Genomic DNA, 17,752 nt, shown 5'->3' on the forward strand with positions numbered 1-17,752 from the left:
ATTTTTTCTGTATGTATTTCTATGCACACCGCACTTTGAGTTTAATTATTCTATTTTTAAAGTTATAGAATTAAAGATTCATTTTAACCCCTATAGCTACCAAAATACAATTTATTTGGGTTACCACATCTATTGTTATATAATCAATTAAAATTATGGAAGACAAATGTGAAAAAAATACAGTACAGTGATGAGCAAAAGGGTAACAATGCTTTGAACTTTTGATTTTCCGGCTTCATATCTCACCATCCACTACAGCTTTGAATGTGAGACTAGCATCAATTTGTAGACAATCATCTTGGCTACCTCATACATAAATTTGGCTTGAAACTAATTAGCATATGATTAGTTATGCAGTTTCTTGTCATGTCACTGTGTAATATACCTGGTGGCGGGCTTGCATGGTGCACCATCTCTCACTATGCATGATCGCAAACTTGATCTTCAGTCCAGTCTGCTAGCCTGGCTTCTATTCATGCTGTCTGTCTCTGTTCTGACTGCTTAGGGTGGCGGCCCGGTTACTTCCTGTTTCTTGTAGCTGCTGTGGGCACACCCCTAATAGGTTCTCAGCTTATTGCTGTCTGTCACTGGATATTTAACCCAGCTTCACCTGGAGCAACGCTTTCATTCATTGTGTTCCTTGACTCTGAATGTGCCAGGTCCTGTTCTGTCCTTGTCTGTTTCCACCACTCTGGGGACTGTATTCCCAGACTGGCTCCTGTATCTCTTTCAGTAGCAGTTCCTGTCTGAACTGTACCCTAGCCTGTCTGTCCGCCTTCCTGGAGGCTGTATTTCGAGGCCAGTCTGAACTCGCTCCTAGCCTGTTCTTTCCGCCTTCTAGGGGCCGCATACCTAGACCCGCTCCTGTATCTTGCCTGTTCCTGTCTGAACACACTCCTAGCCTGTTCGTTCCGCCTTCTAGGGGCCGCATACCTAGCCCCGCTCCTGTATCTTGCTGCTGTGTCTGTTCTTGTCTGTATACTCTCCTAGCCTGTTACCTGTTTTTCTCTATGTCTGTACCTTCCCTTTTCCTGCAGAGTCTGAACCCTTACCTAACTCCTACTCGTTGTCCCTGTACTCCTGTTTGTGAGTTTAGAGTCCACTCGCTACTTCATTGCAAGTACCTTGTGTGTTTCTGGTTCTGCCTGTCCCTTCTAGTCTGTTCCGTGTGAACAGAGCCCTGTCTTCTCTGCCCTGCCTTTGCTCACCGCTCCAGGCGGTCTCGCTCTGCCCTGTCTTTGCTCACCGCTCCAGGCTGTCTAGCTCTGCTCTGCCTTTGCTCACTGTTCCGGCGGTTCCTGCCTGCTCTGCCTTGCTCACCGCTCCGGCAGTTCCTCTCTGCTCTGCTTGTCTGCTGCATCTGCGGTTCTGTTACTGAATCCCAGTCTGTACTGGACCATATCCAGCCTGTGCTCCAACCTGCTAGTACCTCCCTGTCAGCACGCCAGCCGTACTTGTCAGTACCCTCCTGTCTGCATACCAGCCGTGCCTGCCAGTATCTTCATGTCTGCACTCCAGCCGTGCCTGCCAGTGCCCACCTGTCTGCATGCCAGCCGTGCCTGCCAATACCCACCTGTCTGTGTGCCAGCCTAACCTGCCTGTTCCTGTATTCCCCAGTGTGGGTCAACAGCTGTGTCCGGTGTCTGGCCTGGAGTAGCACCTGGTCCCTCTGCTCGGTTCCTCCCTGGTGCACAGGCATCGTTAGCCGTCGTGCGACGTTGGTCGGATCAGGTAGATACTTAGTTATGCCCCTCCAGGCACTCTCCGGTTCATGATCCAGTGGGATCAATAAACACGCACACGCCAGTCAGTCCGGGCGTGTGCATAACACACTGCATTTGTTACTGTTTTGGAAAAATATTTTTCTTCTGTATACTACCAAATACAACCTGTTCTCACATTCCCTAACTCAGTGTGTTATTAGGTTGATTCGCAAGCAGGAGGTCACTGGTTCGGATCATGGAGCAGCCATGAAGAAGATTTCTCAAGAAAAAAGAAACAGCATCAGCCACCTCATCGATAGCAGTCTCTCGATTAAGAAAATTGCCAAACTGCATCAAGTGAGTGCCATGAAAGTTGGAAGAATACGAAATGAAGTCCATCCATCCATTCAAAAGCCAAGAGTTGGACGTCCAGGCAAAATATAGGAGTCAACAAGTCAACTCATCACAAGGTTTATCAATTCTGACGCGACCAACACAGCAGTGGAGGTGGTCCATATGCTTTGTAATAGTGAGATCACAGATATCCATGCAAGCACCACACGACGCATGTTACACACGTCTGGAATGATGCCTCGAAAAAGGTTAAGAAGCCTTAACTTCAATATCCACATAAGAAGCGTTGGCTCAAGTGTGCAAAAAAGTCAGAAATAAGGACAGATGAAAACTGGAAACGGGTGATTTGGAGCAATGAGACAAAAGTCAATATACTAGACTCTGATGGGTGCAAATGGGTCTGGAAGAAACAAGGGGAAAAAGGGGCTAATGGATAGAAAAATTGAAGTAACTGTCAAGTTTTGTGTAGGAAGCCTGATGATATGGAGTTGTCCCACAGCCAAAGGCGTTGGATACTTGACCAGGATAGATGGTGGTCTCAATGCTGAGCTGTAGTCAAGTTACTTCATACACTCGAGTACTATGGGCATGTAAAGAACAACATAGTGTTCCAGCAGGACAGCGACCCAAAGTATTAGTCAAGATTGGCAAAGAAATGGTTCAATGCCAATGAAGTAGAGGTGCTGGATTGGCCCCCACAGTCCCCTAACCTCAACATAGTTAAACATTTCTTGGTAGAGTTGAAGAAAAAACTTTATACATACCCAAGTGAGTTGACCAGTATGCACCAACTTTGAGAACATGTAGAAGAGACCTGGGATTAGATTTCAGTCGAGACATGCTTCAATCTGATTGAGAGCATGCCCAGAAGGATTCAGGCAGTGTTGGAAGCCAAAGGTAGATTTACAAAATACTAACAATATAATATAAATAAAAAATTCGATTTTTCAGGAGCAAAACAGTAACAATGCAGTGACATGACAAGAATCTGCATAACTAATCATATGCTAAATAGTTGCAAGTCAAATTTATGTATGAGATAGTCAAGATGACTGTCTATAAAATGATGGTAGTCTCACATTCGAAGCAGTAGTGGATGGGGAGTTATGGAGCCAAAAGTCAAAAGTTCAAAACATTGTTTCCCTTTTGCTCATCACTGTATATTGTGTTTTTAAATAGTGGTGTCCTCTAATGTGTGCAATTTAGAATAAACATTGTATAAACATAGCAATCCTAAGTCACAGTCTGCACTCTGACCTTATGACTAGCAGGGAAAAATGAAAATTAACTTACTGTAGCAATGCCAATTTTTTGATTGGGTCCCACACCTCCATCAACTGCTCGTATAATTAAGATGTATTCTGACTTAGTTTCCCGATCCAGTAGAGTTGTTGTAGTGATTTCTCCTGTAACCGAAGATATAAATTAAAAATCAATATTAATTTGACCAGAAAATTGGGCTTAGCGATGCATTATTCACAGTTTTTTCCTGGCATCTATACCAAATCCCAGTGAAAGACAATTTCAAAAGTTAATAAAAAATATTTCATTTTTTTACCTCAGTGTAAATTATAGCAAAATTACCTAACAAGCATATGGCTGCAAAATATAACTAGACAGTAAGTAATTAAATAAATTCTAAATTAATAATAAAAAAGAAATATTAGTTAATTGCGAACAGTTATACACATGGACAAAATTGTTGTTACACTTCGACTAAAGTAAGAAAAACCCACAAAGGTCACTTAAATAACTTCAAACAGCCAAAGTAATTTTCAATTTAAATTTACAGAATATAAACTAATAAAGATCAGACATTTCTTTTGAATTGTGACTCAACAACAAAAAAAAATAATGAAAATGGCCTGGATAAAAATGATGGTATCCTTAACTCAATAGTTTGTGGCATAACCTTTTGAGGCAATCAATGCAAACAAATGATTTTCGTAACTCTCAATAAGACTTCTGCATCTACCCACAAATATATTTTGTCCCACTTCTTGTGAGCAAACTGCTTCATCTGTCTCAGGTGTGAAGGTGCCTTCTCCAGACTGTATGTCTCAGCAATTTCCACAGACATTCAATTGTATTTAGATCAGGGCACATAGAATATCACTTAAGAATAGTCCAATGCTTTGCTCTTAGCCATACTTGGAGGTTTTCAGCTACAGTGGGTACGGAAAGTATTCAGACCCCTTTAAATTTTTCACTCTTTGTTTCATTGCAGCCATTTGATAAATTCTAAAAAGTTCATTTTTTGCTCTCATTAAAGTACACTCTGCACCCCATCTTGACTGAAAAAAAAAACAGAAATGTAGAAATTTTTGAAAACTTATTAAAAAAGAAAAACTGAATTATCACATGGTCATAAGTATTCAGACTCTTTGCTCACACACTTATATTTAAGTCACATGCTGTCCATTTCCTCCTTGAGATGGTTCTACTCCTTCATTGGAGTCCAGCTGTGTTTAATTAAACTGATAGGACTTGATTTGAAAAGGCACACACCTGTCTATATAAGACCTCACAGCTTACAGTGCAAGTCAGACCAAATGAGAATCATGAGCTCAAAGGAACTGCCTAAGTTGCTCAGATACAGAAATGTGGCACAGATCTGGCCAAGGTTACAAAAGAATTTCTGCATTACTCAAGGTTCCTAAGAGCACAGTGACCTCCATAATCCTTAAATGGAAGAAGTTTGGGACCACTAAAAGTCTTCCTAGACCTGGCCGTATAGCCAAACTGAGCAATCGTGGGCGAAGAGCCTTGGTGAGAGAGGTAAAGAAGAACCCCAAGATCACTGTGGCTGAGCTCCAGAGATACAGTAGGGAGATGGGAGAAAGTTCCACAAAGTCAACTATCACTGCAGCCCTCCACCAGTCGGTCCTTTATGGCAGAGTGGCCCGACAGAAGTCTCTCCTCAGTACAAGACATATGAAAGCCCGCATAGAGTTTGCTCAAAAACACATGAAGGACTCTCAGATTATGAGAAATAAGATTCTCTGGTTTGATGAGACGAAGAGAGAACTTTTTGGTGATAATTCTAAGCGGTTTGTGTGGAGAAAACCAGGCACTGCTCATCACCTGCCCAATACAATCCCAAAAGTGAAACATGGTGGTGGCAGCATCATGCTATGGGGGTGTTTTTCAGCTGCAGGGACAGGACGACTGGTTGCAATTGAAGGGAACATGAATGCGTCCAAGTACAGAAATATACTGGATGACAACCTCTTCCAGAGTGCTCTGGACCTCAGACTTGGCTGAAGGTTCACCTTCCAACAAGACAATGACCCTAAGCACACAGCTAAAATAACAAAGGAGTGGCTTCAGAACAACTCTGTGACCATTCTTGACTGACCCAGCCAGAGTCCTGACCTAAACCCAATTGAGCATCTCTGGAGAGACCTGAAAATGGCTGTCCACCAACGTTCACTATCCAACCTGACGGAACTGGAAAGGATCTGCAAGGAAGAATGGCAGAGGATCCCCAAATCCAGGTGTGAAAAACTTGTTGCATGATTCCCAAGAAGACTCATGGCTGTACTAGCTCAAAAGGGTGCTTCTACTCAAAAATGAGCAAAAGGTCTGAATACTTATGACCATGTGATATTTCAGTTTTTCTTTTTTAATAAATTTGCAAAAATTTCTACATTTCTGTTTTTTTCAGTCAAGATGGGGTACAGAGTATACTTTAATGAGAAAAAAAGAACTTTTTAGAATTTACCAAATGGCTGCAATGAAACAAGAGTGAAAAATTTAAAGGGGTTTGAATACTTTCCGTACCCACTGTATGTTTTGGGTCATTATCCTGTTGGTAGACCCATGACCTGAGACTCAGACATAGCTTTCTGACACTGGGCACCAAATTTTGCTCTAGAATGCCTTGATAGTCTGGAAATCTCATTATACCCTTCAAAGATAAAAGACACTGTATGCCACATACTTAGTTGGAAAAAATTACCTGTTGTATAAGTTGGTATGAATGCAAAATTGGAGCATGTTCACACTGGGTATTAATCAGACAAAACCTAAGACAGTTTAATGGCCAGTATTAACATGCTCCTATTTTGCATGCATACCAACTTATACTCCAGTGCAGGGAGGGGTGTGGCCTCACTTTCTTTGAGCTGGACATTAAGTTTATATAGCTTCCCATTTGCTGGGTATCTATATTCGGGGCATGGTTATGCTTGGCTCTTATTCACGTTGACGTCACTTTGACACATGGTAATGTTTTAATACTAAAGGTTAGGACTATCCTGATTTGGGTACTCTTTGACGCTGGTGGGATTGCTTTTTTGATTTTTTTTTTATCAAAAAACGGTGCTTACTAAATACCCTATGTAATTTATATGCACTATTGCTTTTAGTTATTTACTTACAGCAGGGTATATGTTCATTTTGTTTCTGTCTTAGATTTTGACCATGTGCTAGATTCAGCAAAGTAGCCCCAAAACATAGCCAAGCGTCCTCCATGTTTAACAGTAGGTGCAATGTTCTTTTCATTGCATGATTCATTTTTGCATCTGTGAACTGTGGTGTTCTTCTAAAAATCTCTAGTTTTGTCTCATCTGTCTGAAGACGATTGTATCAAAAGTTTTGTGGCTTGTCAATATGCATTTTGGCAAATTTCAGTCTCACTTCTTCTGATTTGCTCCACAGTGGGTTCCTCCTCAGTCATCTGCCATGTTGGCCAAGAGAGCGATTGATGGTGTAAGCTGACAATGATGTACTTTTAACTTGGTATTCACCTCTAATCTCTTTGGAAATTGTTCTGGGCTCTTTGGTTGTTGTTCATATTATTCGTCTCTCTAATTTGTCATCAATTTTCCTCTTGCGGCTACGTCCAGGGATGTTGGCTGCAGTCTCATAGACCTTAATCGTCTGAATAATTATGTGCAACAGTAGTAAGAGGAACATCAAGCTGTTTGGAGAAAGTCTAATAGCTTTTACCTTTAATATGTTTGTCTATAATTTTCTTTCTAATCTCCTGAGACAACTCTCTCTTTATCTTCTTCTGGTCCATGTTTAGTGTGGTACGTAACAGGATACCAAACAGCACAGTGACTATTTATTCGTACTCCCATGACAGCACCAGGAGAGAGAGGATCCGCCCATCAAGGACAGGAAACCTACAGGTTAAAAAGGGCGACACCTCTCTCCCGCCTCAGTTTAGGTTTCCTGTCCTTAATGGGAGACCTCTCAGGCTTACTTGCAGGATGAAGATGGTCTCTTGCCCCAGACGGAATCGACAGGGTGTATGGAGCGGTGAAGTTTCCGGCCCTAGTCGGTCCTGGACCTCTGGAGATGCCACAATAGGGCTCATTGGGGCACATCCGTGTGCGTTGCGGCCGGCGTGACATCCCCTCTCGTGGAGGTAGATGGTCCGCCATGTGTGGAGTCGCAGGCGGGCACCCCCCCACGCTAGACTATGAAAGAGATCTGGGCCGTGCCGGCGGGGAACGTGACAGGCGTGGCCCTGTGACGTGTTTCCAGTGCATCGGAGGCTCCACCGGAAGTGGGCGGAGCTCACGCATGGCAAGGAAGTAGGGCCACATGCAAGCATGGTGAGCACGCCGGAGCAAGAGTTTGTCCACCGGGGGAGGAAAGTCCAGGGGCGTTCTGCCAGTGCTGCTAAACAGCCAGTGATCAGCCCACCTGAAGGGGAGGGGGAAATTCCTTCCGAAGCCCCACCACACAGGTACCAGGTATGGCCAATATAAAAAGGACCAGGCAACATACAGAGGTGCTTCCCAGCCCATTGTTTTTTCCTTGGTAAACATGGGAGATACACAGGAGCAGCTATCACCTCAGCAAGAACAACTGCTGCAGGAGCAGTCCTCTGGGGAGCCCTCACAACAGGCGTTGCAATGACGTTCCTGGTCTGGGTCCAATCGTTCAGCTAGAAAATTCACTGCAAAAAGCAGGAAGGAAGGTCCGGTTGTTCGGCGTGATCCTCCGTCGGTTAAGATGGATTCTTCTGCTTCTACGGTACCGCATAAGTAAGTGGGTAAGTGGAATCTTCGTGAAAGTTCTACTAATTCTTCTTCCTCCTTCTCTATCTATAACTTTCTTTCAGAGCAAGAAATGTTCATTTAAAACTAAACAGAAGGAATGTGCCCTATGCAGCAATCCGCTCCCTGATGCATATATTAAAAAATTGTGCCAACCTTGTATTGACAAGGTAATGACAGAAGAAACCCCGGGGTTTTCCTTAGGTCTAAAGACATAAGACCAGAGAGATCTGTAGAGGATGTAATGTTTGGGGGATTAGGTCAGAAAAAGAAAAGATGTTTCCCCATGAATACAAAAATTAAAGATCTTATTTGATAGAGAGTGGCAAAAGCCAGACAGGAAGGGCAGCATTCCTCCCTCCTTCAAAAGGAGGTATCCATTCGATGATGCCGCATGTTCCTCCTCTTGGTCAAAAGCACCAAGGCTAGATGTTGCCATTGCTAAGGCATCAACAAAGTCTTCTCTCCCCTTTGATGACATGGGAGCATTAAGAGACCCCCTGGACAGACGAGCTGATACCTTCCTGAAAGGTGCATGGGAGAGAGCTGCAAGAGCCCTGAAACCAGCAGTGGCAGCCAACTGCACATCCAGAGCCCTGATGGTCTGGCTGGAACAGCTAGACAACCAACTAAAGGAGGGTGTCTCCAGGAAGGCGATTATTTCTTCCCTTCCCCTAGTCCAGGGTGCAGCGGCCTTTCTTGCTGAGGCGTCTGCGGACTCGGTTAGATTGGCAGCAAAATTATCAGCTCTATCAAATGCTGCTCGGCGAGCCCTATGGCTTAAATGCTGGCCTGGAGATGTACAAACGAAGTATAGACTTTTTACAATTCCTTGTGAGGGGGAATATCTTTTCGGCCAGACCATGGATGAACTGTTGGAAAAAGCGGGGGATCCTAAGAAGGGATTTCCGTCTGTACCTCAACCCTCTTTTAAGAAATCGTTTCGGAAAAATAAATTTGTCCGAAGAAGATTTTTCAGAGAAAAAGAGAAATTTGAAGAAAGAGGTCGCAAAGGTAGAGGCATACTCTTTGGTTCTTCTTCCAAAGATGAGCAGAAGCCAGGAATCACAATCGGCCCAAGTGGGAGGGAGATTGTCATTATTTTTCCCGGCATGGGAACGTATTTCACATAGTAATTGGTTTTTGAGCCTGATTAGATTTGGTCTTAAATTTCAATTTCAAATTCTTCCTTACAGAAGATTCATGATTATTCCTTCTAGTTCCTCCCCAGAGGGGCAGACTGCCCTCGTATTGGAAATTCAAGACCTAATAAAGAAAAACGTCCTGATTGATGTTCCGGAAACAGAAGAGGGTCACGGATTCTACTCCCCGCTCTTCCTGGTCCCCAAACTGGATGGGTGTTTCAGGACAATCATAAATTTAAGATCCTTAAATAGCTTTCTTAAAACAGACACCTTTAAAATGGAATCCTTAAAAACGATAAAATTACTTTTTCCCCTTTGTTATATGGTAGTTCTGGATCTTAAAGACGCATATTACCATGTTCCCATTCATAAGGATTATCAAAAGTATTTGAGGGTGGCCATTGAAATAAGAGGGGTGGTTAAACACTTACAGTAAACCGCCATTCCCTTTGGGTTAGCTATAGCCCCGAGAGTTTTTACCAAACTAGTGGCAGTGGTTATGGCCCATATAAGAGAAAAAGACATCTTAATAATCCCTTACCTTGATGATTTCCTGATAGTGGGGAACTCCTTTATTCAATGCGAGACACACCTTCAGGTAACAATTTCTGTCCTAGAAGGACTAGTTTGGTGTCTAAATCTGGAAAAATCTAGGTTCACTCAACTAAAAGCTCAACAGTTCCTGGGGGTCATTTTAGATTCTGAAAGACAGTTATGCTATTTATCAGAAGAAAAGATTGCAAAACTCCAGGGCTTAGTGAAACATTGTATGGATAGACCCTCTATGTCACTCCGTAAAGCCATGTCATTATTAGGGTCCCTGACCTCAAGTTTTATCGCAGTGCGTTGGTCCCAATTTCACTCAAGGGCACTTTAATGGGATATATTGTATAACGACTCCGTCCTAGATGGACATCTAGACTGAGAGTTTACCTTGGCCCCCCGCTCCTTACAATCCCTTTGTTGGCAGTTGGTACACACTAATCTTTCTAGGGGAGTCCCTTGGGAATGTAAACCTACTGCAGTCTTGACTACAGATGCAAGTGCTACAGGTTGGGGAGCTCATTTTGAAGGTAACTTAATTCAGGGGACCTGGTCAGAAAATGAGGTACAATTTTCCTCAAATGTTAAGGAACTTTTGGCAGTTGATTATGCGTTCAATAAGTTCCTTGTATATTTACAGGGCCAGGATGTCCGTATACTCTCAGACAATCAAGTCTCAGTAGCATATATAAATCGTCAAGGGGGAACCCGTTCAAAAGACTTAATGAGAGTAGCGGACAGACTTCTGCAGAATGCAGAGGATCATTGTCTCTCCCTTTCTGCTGTTCATCTAAGAGGAAGAGAAAACGTCACAGCAGACTTTCTCAGCCGTACTTCCATAAAAGAAGGAGAATGGTCCTTGATCCCTCAGATATTTTCCAGGATTGTGGCAATGTGGGGTCTTCATACAGTGGACTTGTTTGCGACAAAATCCAATCGAAAGGTGGCAGCGTTTTGTTCCCTAAACCCCAGAGAAAGGCCCCTGGCAGTGGACGCCTTCATGGTTCCCTGGGAGTTTCCTTTGGCGTACACATTCCCTCCCATGGTCCTGCTTCCTTCAGTCATAAGGAAAATCAGGGCAGACAAAGCCAGAATGATCCTCATATGCCACTTTTGGCCCAAGAGGCCGTGGTTCTCTTGTCTCCGGAGAATGTCAATATCAGACCCCTGGGTTCTTCCGGAGATTCCGGACCTCCTCACTCAGAGTCCGGTTTCCCATCCTCCAGCCTCAAATCTCCATTTAGCGGCATGGAATTTGAAAGGGCATTGTTAACCAGCAAAGGTTTTTCCACAAATGTAGTAAACACTCTTCTATGTAGCAGAAAACCCATTACTACCTGCATCTACGCTAGGACTTGGAGGAAGTTTCTGTCCTTTTCAATTTTTAAACCAGAGGATGGGCCCCCTATTGGGAAAATACTAGAATTTCTACAGCGGTGTTTAGAACAGGGCCTTACCACCAGTACATTGAAAGTACAAATTTCGGCCTTCGGAGCTTTGTTTTCTTCCGATATAGCGGCTAATTATTGGGTAGCACGGTTTATAAAAGCCTCTTTTAGGTGTAGACCTATTCTTAAAACTAAATCCTCCCCCTGGGATTTAAATCTAGTCCTAAATGCCTTGACAAACCCTCCCTTCGAGCCCCTAGATTCAGGCTCCCATAAAATTCTTCTTCTTAAAACAGCCCTGTTGGTTGCCATGACTTCAGCCAGAAGAGTAAGTGACATATAGGCTCTTTCTATATCCCCACCATTTATTCAAATTCTGGATGATAGAATTGTATTAAAGCCTGACCTAGCCTTTCTTCCAAAGGTAGTCTCACGATTCCATAGGACTCAGGAGGTTAATCTTCCAACTTTTTGTTTTCCCCCTAAGAATCAGAAAGAGGAGAAGCTACACACATTGGATGTTAGGAGGTGCGTACTTAAATACCTGAAGGTTTCACACAGATTGTGAGGTGAATTAGAGAGGCCATCACCCTCGCCTACTCTTCGGGGGATAAGGAAGTACCAGAGGGGTTGAGGGCTCACTCCACCAGAGCAGTAGCAACCTCCTGGGCGGAGAAGACGGGGGTTTCCATCGAAGACATATGTAAGGCTGCCACCTGGTCTTCTCCCTCCACCTTCTATAGGCATTATAGATTGGATTTAGGTGACTCTTCTGATCTCACCTTTGGGAGAAGGGTGCTTCAAGCTGTGGTCCCTCCCTAATCTCCTTTCGTCTCTGTAATTCTCTTGTGGTGCTGTCATGGGAGTACGAATAAAGCCTTAGTTACTTACCGGTAACAGGATTTTTCGGAGCCCATGACAGCACCCTTATATTCCCTCCCTACACTGGTGTTTTTTGCACTCCCGTAGAGTTATATTCCTTTTTTGCATCCTCGGGGGAAGTTAGTTAAAGTAATTGACTTAAAATGAATTTGTTTTGTTGTAATTAATCTTGACGGTCCTCTCCTGCTCTGTTAACTAAACTGAGGCGGGAGAGAGGTGCCGCCCCTTTTAACCTGTAGGTTTCCTGTCCTTGATGGGCGGATCCTCTCTCTCTCATGGTGCTGTCATGGACTCCGAAAAATCCCATTGCCGGTAAGTAACTAAGGCTTTTTCCCCATATAAATAGAAAGGCTGATTACAAGTTTGTAGAAACACGTGATGCTAATAACAGGACAAACATTAGTTTATCGGGTTCCTGTGGTCAAATTATTTTTAATTTTTTCCAGGAATGCCATCATTCTTGTCCCTGACATTTTTATTAGCTTGTTTCTTTTATTTTTTTCTATTGAACTACAAATCAAAAGCAATGTCTAATTTTCAGTAGTTAATATTCAGTAAATTTAAATAAAAAATTACTTTTGTCAGTTTCAAGTGACCATTGTGGGTTTTTCTTACTTAACCCCTTCACGACCTTTGTGTCTATCCATCCAGGTTGGTAAGTACTTTCCGACCTTGGACAAATGGATACGTTATGGCGATTTTGCGCGCACAGGAGCTGTAGGTGCATGATCGCCGCCAGGTGTTCAGCTGATATGAGTGAAACTGGCAGTTTAACCCGCTAAATGCTGTGATCAATATTGACCACAGTATTTAGAAGACAGGAAGAGAGAGAGGGCTCCCTCTGCAATCCGATTGGTGCCCCCGCAACATCATCGTGGGAGCCTGATCGTTGCCATGGTGACCTGATGTGACGTTAGTTAGATCATACACTGCTCATGACACTAACTTGTGTCTGCGGCACGGACAGGTTATAAAGCATAGCAATGGAAAGGCCCGACCTATAAAACTGTCTCACTAGTTAACCCCTTCAGTGAGCATCGTAAAAAAAAACTATGCTTTTTTATTATACTGTCGAACAAAAAGTGGAATAACGTGATTGAAAAGACGAATGTAAATAAAAATGATATAGCTGAAAACGTCATCTTGTCCCGCAAATAAACAAGCCATTATACAGCTCCATAAGTGGAAAAATAAAAAAGCTACAGCTCTCAGAATAAAGCGATGCAAAAATAATTATTTTTTCTATAACAGTTTTTTTTGTGTAAAAGCAAAAAATTATAAAAATGTGGTATCATTGTAATTGTACTGACCTGAAAAATAAAGCTGCCTTATCAATTTTGCTTGCGATGAATGACATAAAAAAATCCCCAAAAAAATATTCCTGAATTTTTGTTTTCTGCTCATTCTGCCTCCCAAAAATTGTAATCGAAAGTGTAAAAAAAAAGTCATTTGCCCGAAAATGGTGCCAATAAAAACGTCAACTCGGCCCACAAAAAACAAGCCCTCAAATAACTCTGTCAGTAGAAATATGAAAAAATTATAGCTCTCAAAATATGATGATGCAAAAACTTGTTTTTTACAAAAAAAAGAGTCTTTTAGTGTGTGATAGCAGCCAAACATAAAAAACCTGATAAAAATCTGGTATCGCTGTAATCGCACTGACCCGAAGAATAAAGTAGTCTAATCACTTATAACAAATGAGGAATGGCGTTAAAAATAAATAAAAACAATTCTTCACCTGCTGTTGATTTTCTCATTCTGCCTCCCAAAGATAACAGTAAGGCTTGGCTCACATTTATCCTGCGCTCTGCGCTTACATATGAAATATGTGATTCAGGCAGGGTGGAAGATTCCCTATAATGAGCCAAATGGAGGCACTGTGGATGCCGTCTGACCTATAATCTGACTGTGTCTGTCTTTTTAGGCATGCATAAAAGTGCGGTCCGCCGCAGTATTGTGCACTTCTGAAAAGAAGTACAATGCTGAAGAGACGCCAGAAAGGGGTCAAGAGTAGTGATGGACGAGCACTAAAATGCTTAGGTGCTCAATGTTCGGGTCGAGCAAATTTGAATGCTCGGGTCCTCGACCCGAGCAACGAGCCCAATGTAAGTCTATGGGAAACTCGAGCATTTTTCAGGCGGCCCACCCCGGCGGTCTGCAGATGGCCGAAAAATTGCCCAAATCGATGGGAACAGTGCTCAAATGACATGGGTATAGCATGGGGAAGACCGCTGGAAGCATTTCTGACTCCCTGGTCACTGCTGTCAACAACGTTGTCAGAGGTATTACGTCACTTTTACGGACTCACAATAAAACATACAAAAATGAAATCAAGATGCATTTTCCTGGAAAATATGTTAAGGAACATCCTTTCCAGGGTAATGACTTGTATATCAGGCAAAATAAATAACCAAAACCAAAAATACTCCTCCACACCTTGGGCTATGTTCACACGTAGCGTTTTTGATGTGTTTTTGCACTTTTGCATTGCTTTCAACAAAAACAAATGCATTCACTGGGAAATATCATTTTAAAATTTTACAACCTTATCTGGCCATATGGTGTGTGACACATCATGAGACACATGCATACATTGCTGAAAAGCCATCGGAACAGCATGGGGAAGACCTCTGGAAGAATCTCTGACTCCCAGGTCACTGCCTAAAAGTGTGCCCATCATAAGTGATCCTTCCGCCATGCACCTGTCCTTTCAGACTTGCAACAATCACCATCCACGTCCTTGTCCCAGTGCAGCATTCAGTTGTCCCTACACCATTCCTTGGAATGCAAATGCAAGTATGCAGCCAGCCAATCACCCACCCACCCACAGGCTGCAATGCTATACTGCCAAATTTTGGTAGCTGCTTGCACTTGAAATGTGGCCTTTTAGACTTGTGAAGATGGAACTGTCCACAACCTCATGGCAGCAGTGGCTGGGTGTCCATACTCGGTCCCCAGCTGCCACTATTTCTCCCGATATCGTCTCCGCCTTCCACAAGCATGGGTCCCACAACATTACCCGTGCCCTCCCCAGTGCACTTACTAGGAAGGGCCACCTAACCACAAACATATGGTCAAGTGAATGTGGCCAGGGATGGTATGGAGCCAGTCCACAGCTTTTTTTGCTGAGAGTTGTATTTCACCACAGCCATATTCTTTAGCTTGGTGAAAGGACTAGGGAAACCATATGTACTCCAGCTGTTATTTCTCCCAGGAAGTCCTCTAAAGCTGTTTGCACTTGAAATGTGGCCTTATAGGCTCAAGGAGGCGGAAGCTTTTCACAACCGCATGCAGCCGGCAGCGGGGTCTCCATACTCTGTCCCCAGCAGCCACTATTTCTCTTGGTATCGTCTCCGCCTTCCACAAGCACGGGTCCCACAACATTACACGTAACCTCCCCAGTGCACTTACTGGGAAAGACCGCCTAACCACAAACATGTGGACAGATGAATGTGGCCAGGAATGGTACAGAGTAGTGTTGAGCCATCCCGTAGTGTTTGAGTTCGGTTCAGTTCGTCGAACACCCATATGTTCGCCGAACTGTTCGTCGAACACCGTCGAACACCGTTAAAACCAATGGCAGGCAAACAAAAACACATAGAAACACATAGAAAACACCTTCAAAGGTGTCCAAAAGCTGACAAACTGCTCAGAAGACACAACTAACACATGGAAAAGTGACAAGTACATATAGTCAAGCGAAAAGAAAAGAAGTGGAGGAGTAAAAGGAGGGGGAGACACAGATATAGGCATGTCATGCCCTTCTAAAACCAAAAAAGTGCGAAGCCGACACGGCCAGTCCGTTCCTGCCCGTGCGACCTCCGTGTCGTCGGGTTTGTGCCAGAGCCGCGGTGGACCCTGACGGCCAGCCCCCCTCTCCCAATACTGGTGCCTGTCCGCTGGTGGGTCGAGCGAACCCCCCTGCGGTGGAGGCAGGTCTAATCTTTTTAATTTAAATTGTCTCTCTAATTTGAATGAGTACACTTTAAATCCTTTTACAAGGATCTATTGGAGGGCAAGTCTCATGCCAGCAGCCACGGTAATTCCAGCTTCAGTAGCGTCCACTAAAGCTGATGCAGTTAAAAAGCTTTTATAAGGATCGAGCTTGGGGGTCCACCACAAGGCGTCTTACCACCAGTCCCAGCCCCTGTGCCTTGGGGTGCCTCCCCGATGCTCTTCACTGAGTGTCCCGGGGTCCCGAGCCATTTCCTTTGAAAAAATTAAGTGTCCAAACTACAGGTGGTGTAGCTTGCTTAACAGCTGGGATAATCCGCTGACTAGCAGACATTGCTACTAGGCACAAAGTATTTCCTGGGCTAGATGCAGTTAAAAATTTGTAATTAGATACTCTCGTTGGATGCTGAGAAAGCATTCCATAGAGTCTCCTGGCGCGTCATATATTATTCTCTTAAAAAGCTTGGGGTAGGGGTCTAGGGGACCCTTTTATAGGCAAAATAACGGCCCTGTATCGCAATACGTCACCTAGGCTGAAGATAAATGGAACATTTTCATCACCTTTCATAATCACCAATGGTACAAGGCAGGGATGTCCTCTGTCCCCTCTCTTATACATCCTAGTGACGGAGCACCTGCTCTCATCAATTCGCCATAACCCCAATATTAGGTGGATTGAGGTGGGAGGCACTGAGTACAAGTGCTCTGCATTTGCTGATAATGTCCTAGTATATATCACTCAATCACATATATCCATCCCTGCTGTTATGGCTGAAATAGATCACTTTATTACATGGTCAAATTTTAAAATCAATGCAGCGAAGTCTGAGGCCCTCGATGTCTCCCTCCCCAAATCCATACAGGATTCCATCCAGTCCAGCTTTCCCTTTGCCTGGCCCTCACAGGGTATCAAATACTTGGGAATTTGTATTCATAGAGACCTCTCCCATCTATGTTATCTTAATTTTGGGCCCTTTATTGAACAACTCCATACAGACCACGGTTGGCAAGTTAGAACTGTAAGATTCACTACGTGAACCACTGGTGTTTTGTGGAAACGCACATGTACACTGTGTTCCAAATTATTATGCAAAAAGTGTTTAGGAGTGATAAGGTAAGAATTTGTTTGTTTGTCAGTTAAACTCATTGATGGTGATGTGTGTCAGGGCTCTTTATATCACTGTAAGCAATTGCAGACACCTGTGCTAATTAGTTTGGCAGGTGTGTTCAATGAAAGGCAAGACTACTTAAGAAGGCTGTCCCACATTATTAAGCAGCCTATATTTTCTGCCAAAATGGGAAAGAAAAAGGATGTGTCGGCTGCTGAGAAGCAACAAATTGTGGAGTGCTTAGGTCAAGGCATGACTACAATCAACATTGCCAAGACACTTCATCGTGATCATCGCACAATCAAGAAGTATGTAGCTGATTCACAGTACACACGTGTGCGTGCTGATAAGGGAAAATTGAGGACTCTTTCCTACAGGCAATTACGTCAGGTTAAAAGAGCAGCGGCAAAAAAGCCTTGTCATAGCAGCAGACAAGTTTTTGAAGCTGCTGGTGCCTCCAACGTCCCCCGAACAACAAGATGCGGGGTCTTTCAGAGGTTTGCAGCTGTGCGTAAGCCATCCTGTCGACCTCCTCTATCCACTGTACACAAGCAGAAACGGCTCCAGTGGGCCAAACAATACATGAAGACTGACTTCAAAACTGTTTTGTTCACCGATGAGTGCCGTGCAATGCTCGATGGTCCAGATGGATGGAGTGGA

The 17,752-nt window shown here is 43.6% G+C and overlaps 1 protein-coding gene across 2 annotated transcripts in view; it reads right to left on the bottom strand.

Moving 5' to 3' along the window:
• The window catches only part of CDH23 (cadherin related 23), a 1,802,240-nt gene that overhangs the window by 584,689 nt on the left and 1,199,799 nt on the right, over nt 1–17,752 (bottom strand). For both annotated transcript variants that reach the window (XM_073685852.1, XM_073685853.1), the window contains exon 20: nt 3,351–3,463. In XM_073685852.1, the coding sequence (XP_073541953.1) occupies nt 3,351–3,463 (113 nt within the window). The remainder of the gene's footprint in view (nt 1–3,350; nt 3,464–17,752) is intronic.

The sequence above is a fragment of the Phyllobates terribilis genome, unplaced genomic scaffold (assembly GCF_046119375.1).
Source record: "Phyllobates terribilis strain yellow unplaced genomic scaffold, ASM4611937v1 Scaffold_5__5_contigs__length_657084704, whole genome shotgun sequence".
Taxonomy (NCBI): domain Eukaryota; kingdom Metazoa; phylum Chordata; class Amphibia; order Anura; family Dendrobatidae; genus Phyllobates; species Phyllobates terribilis.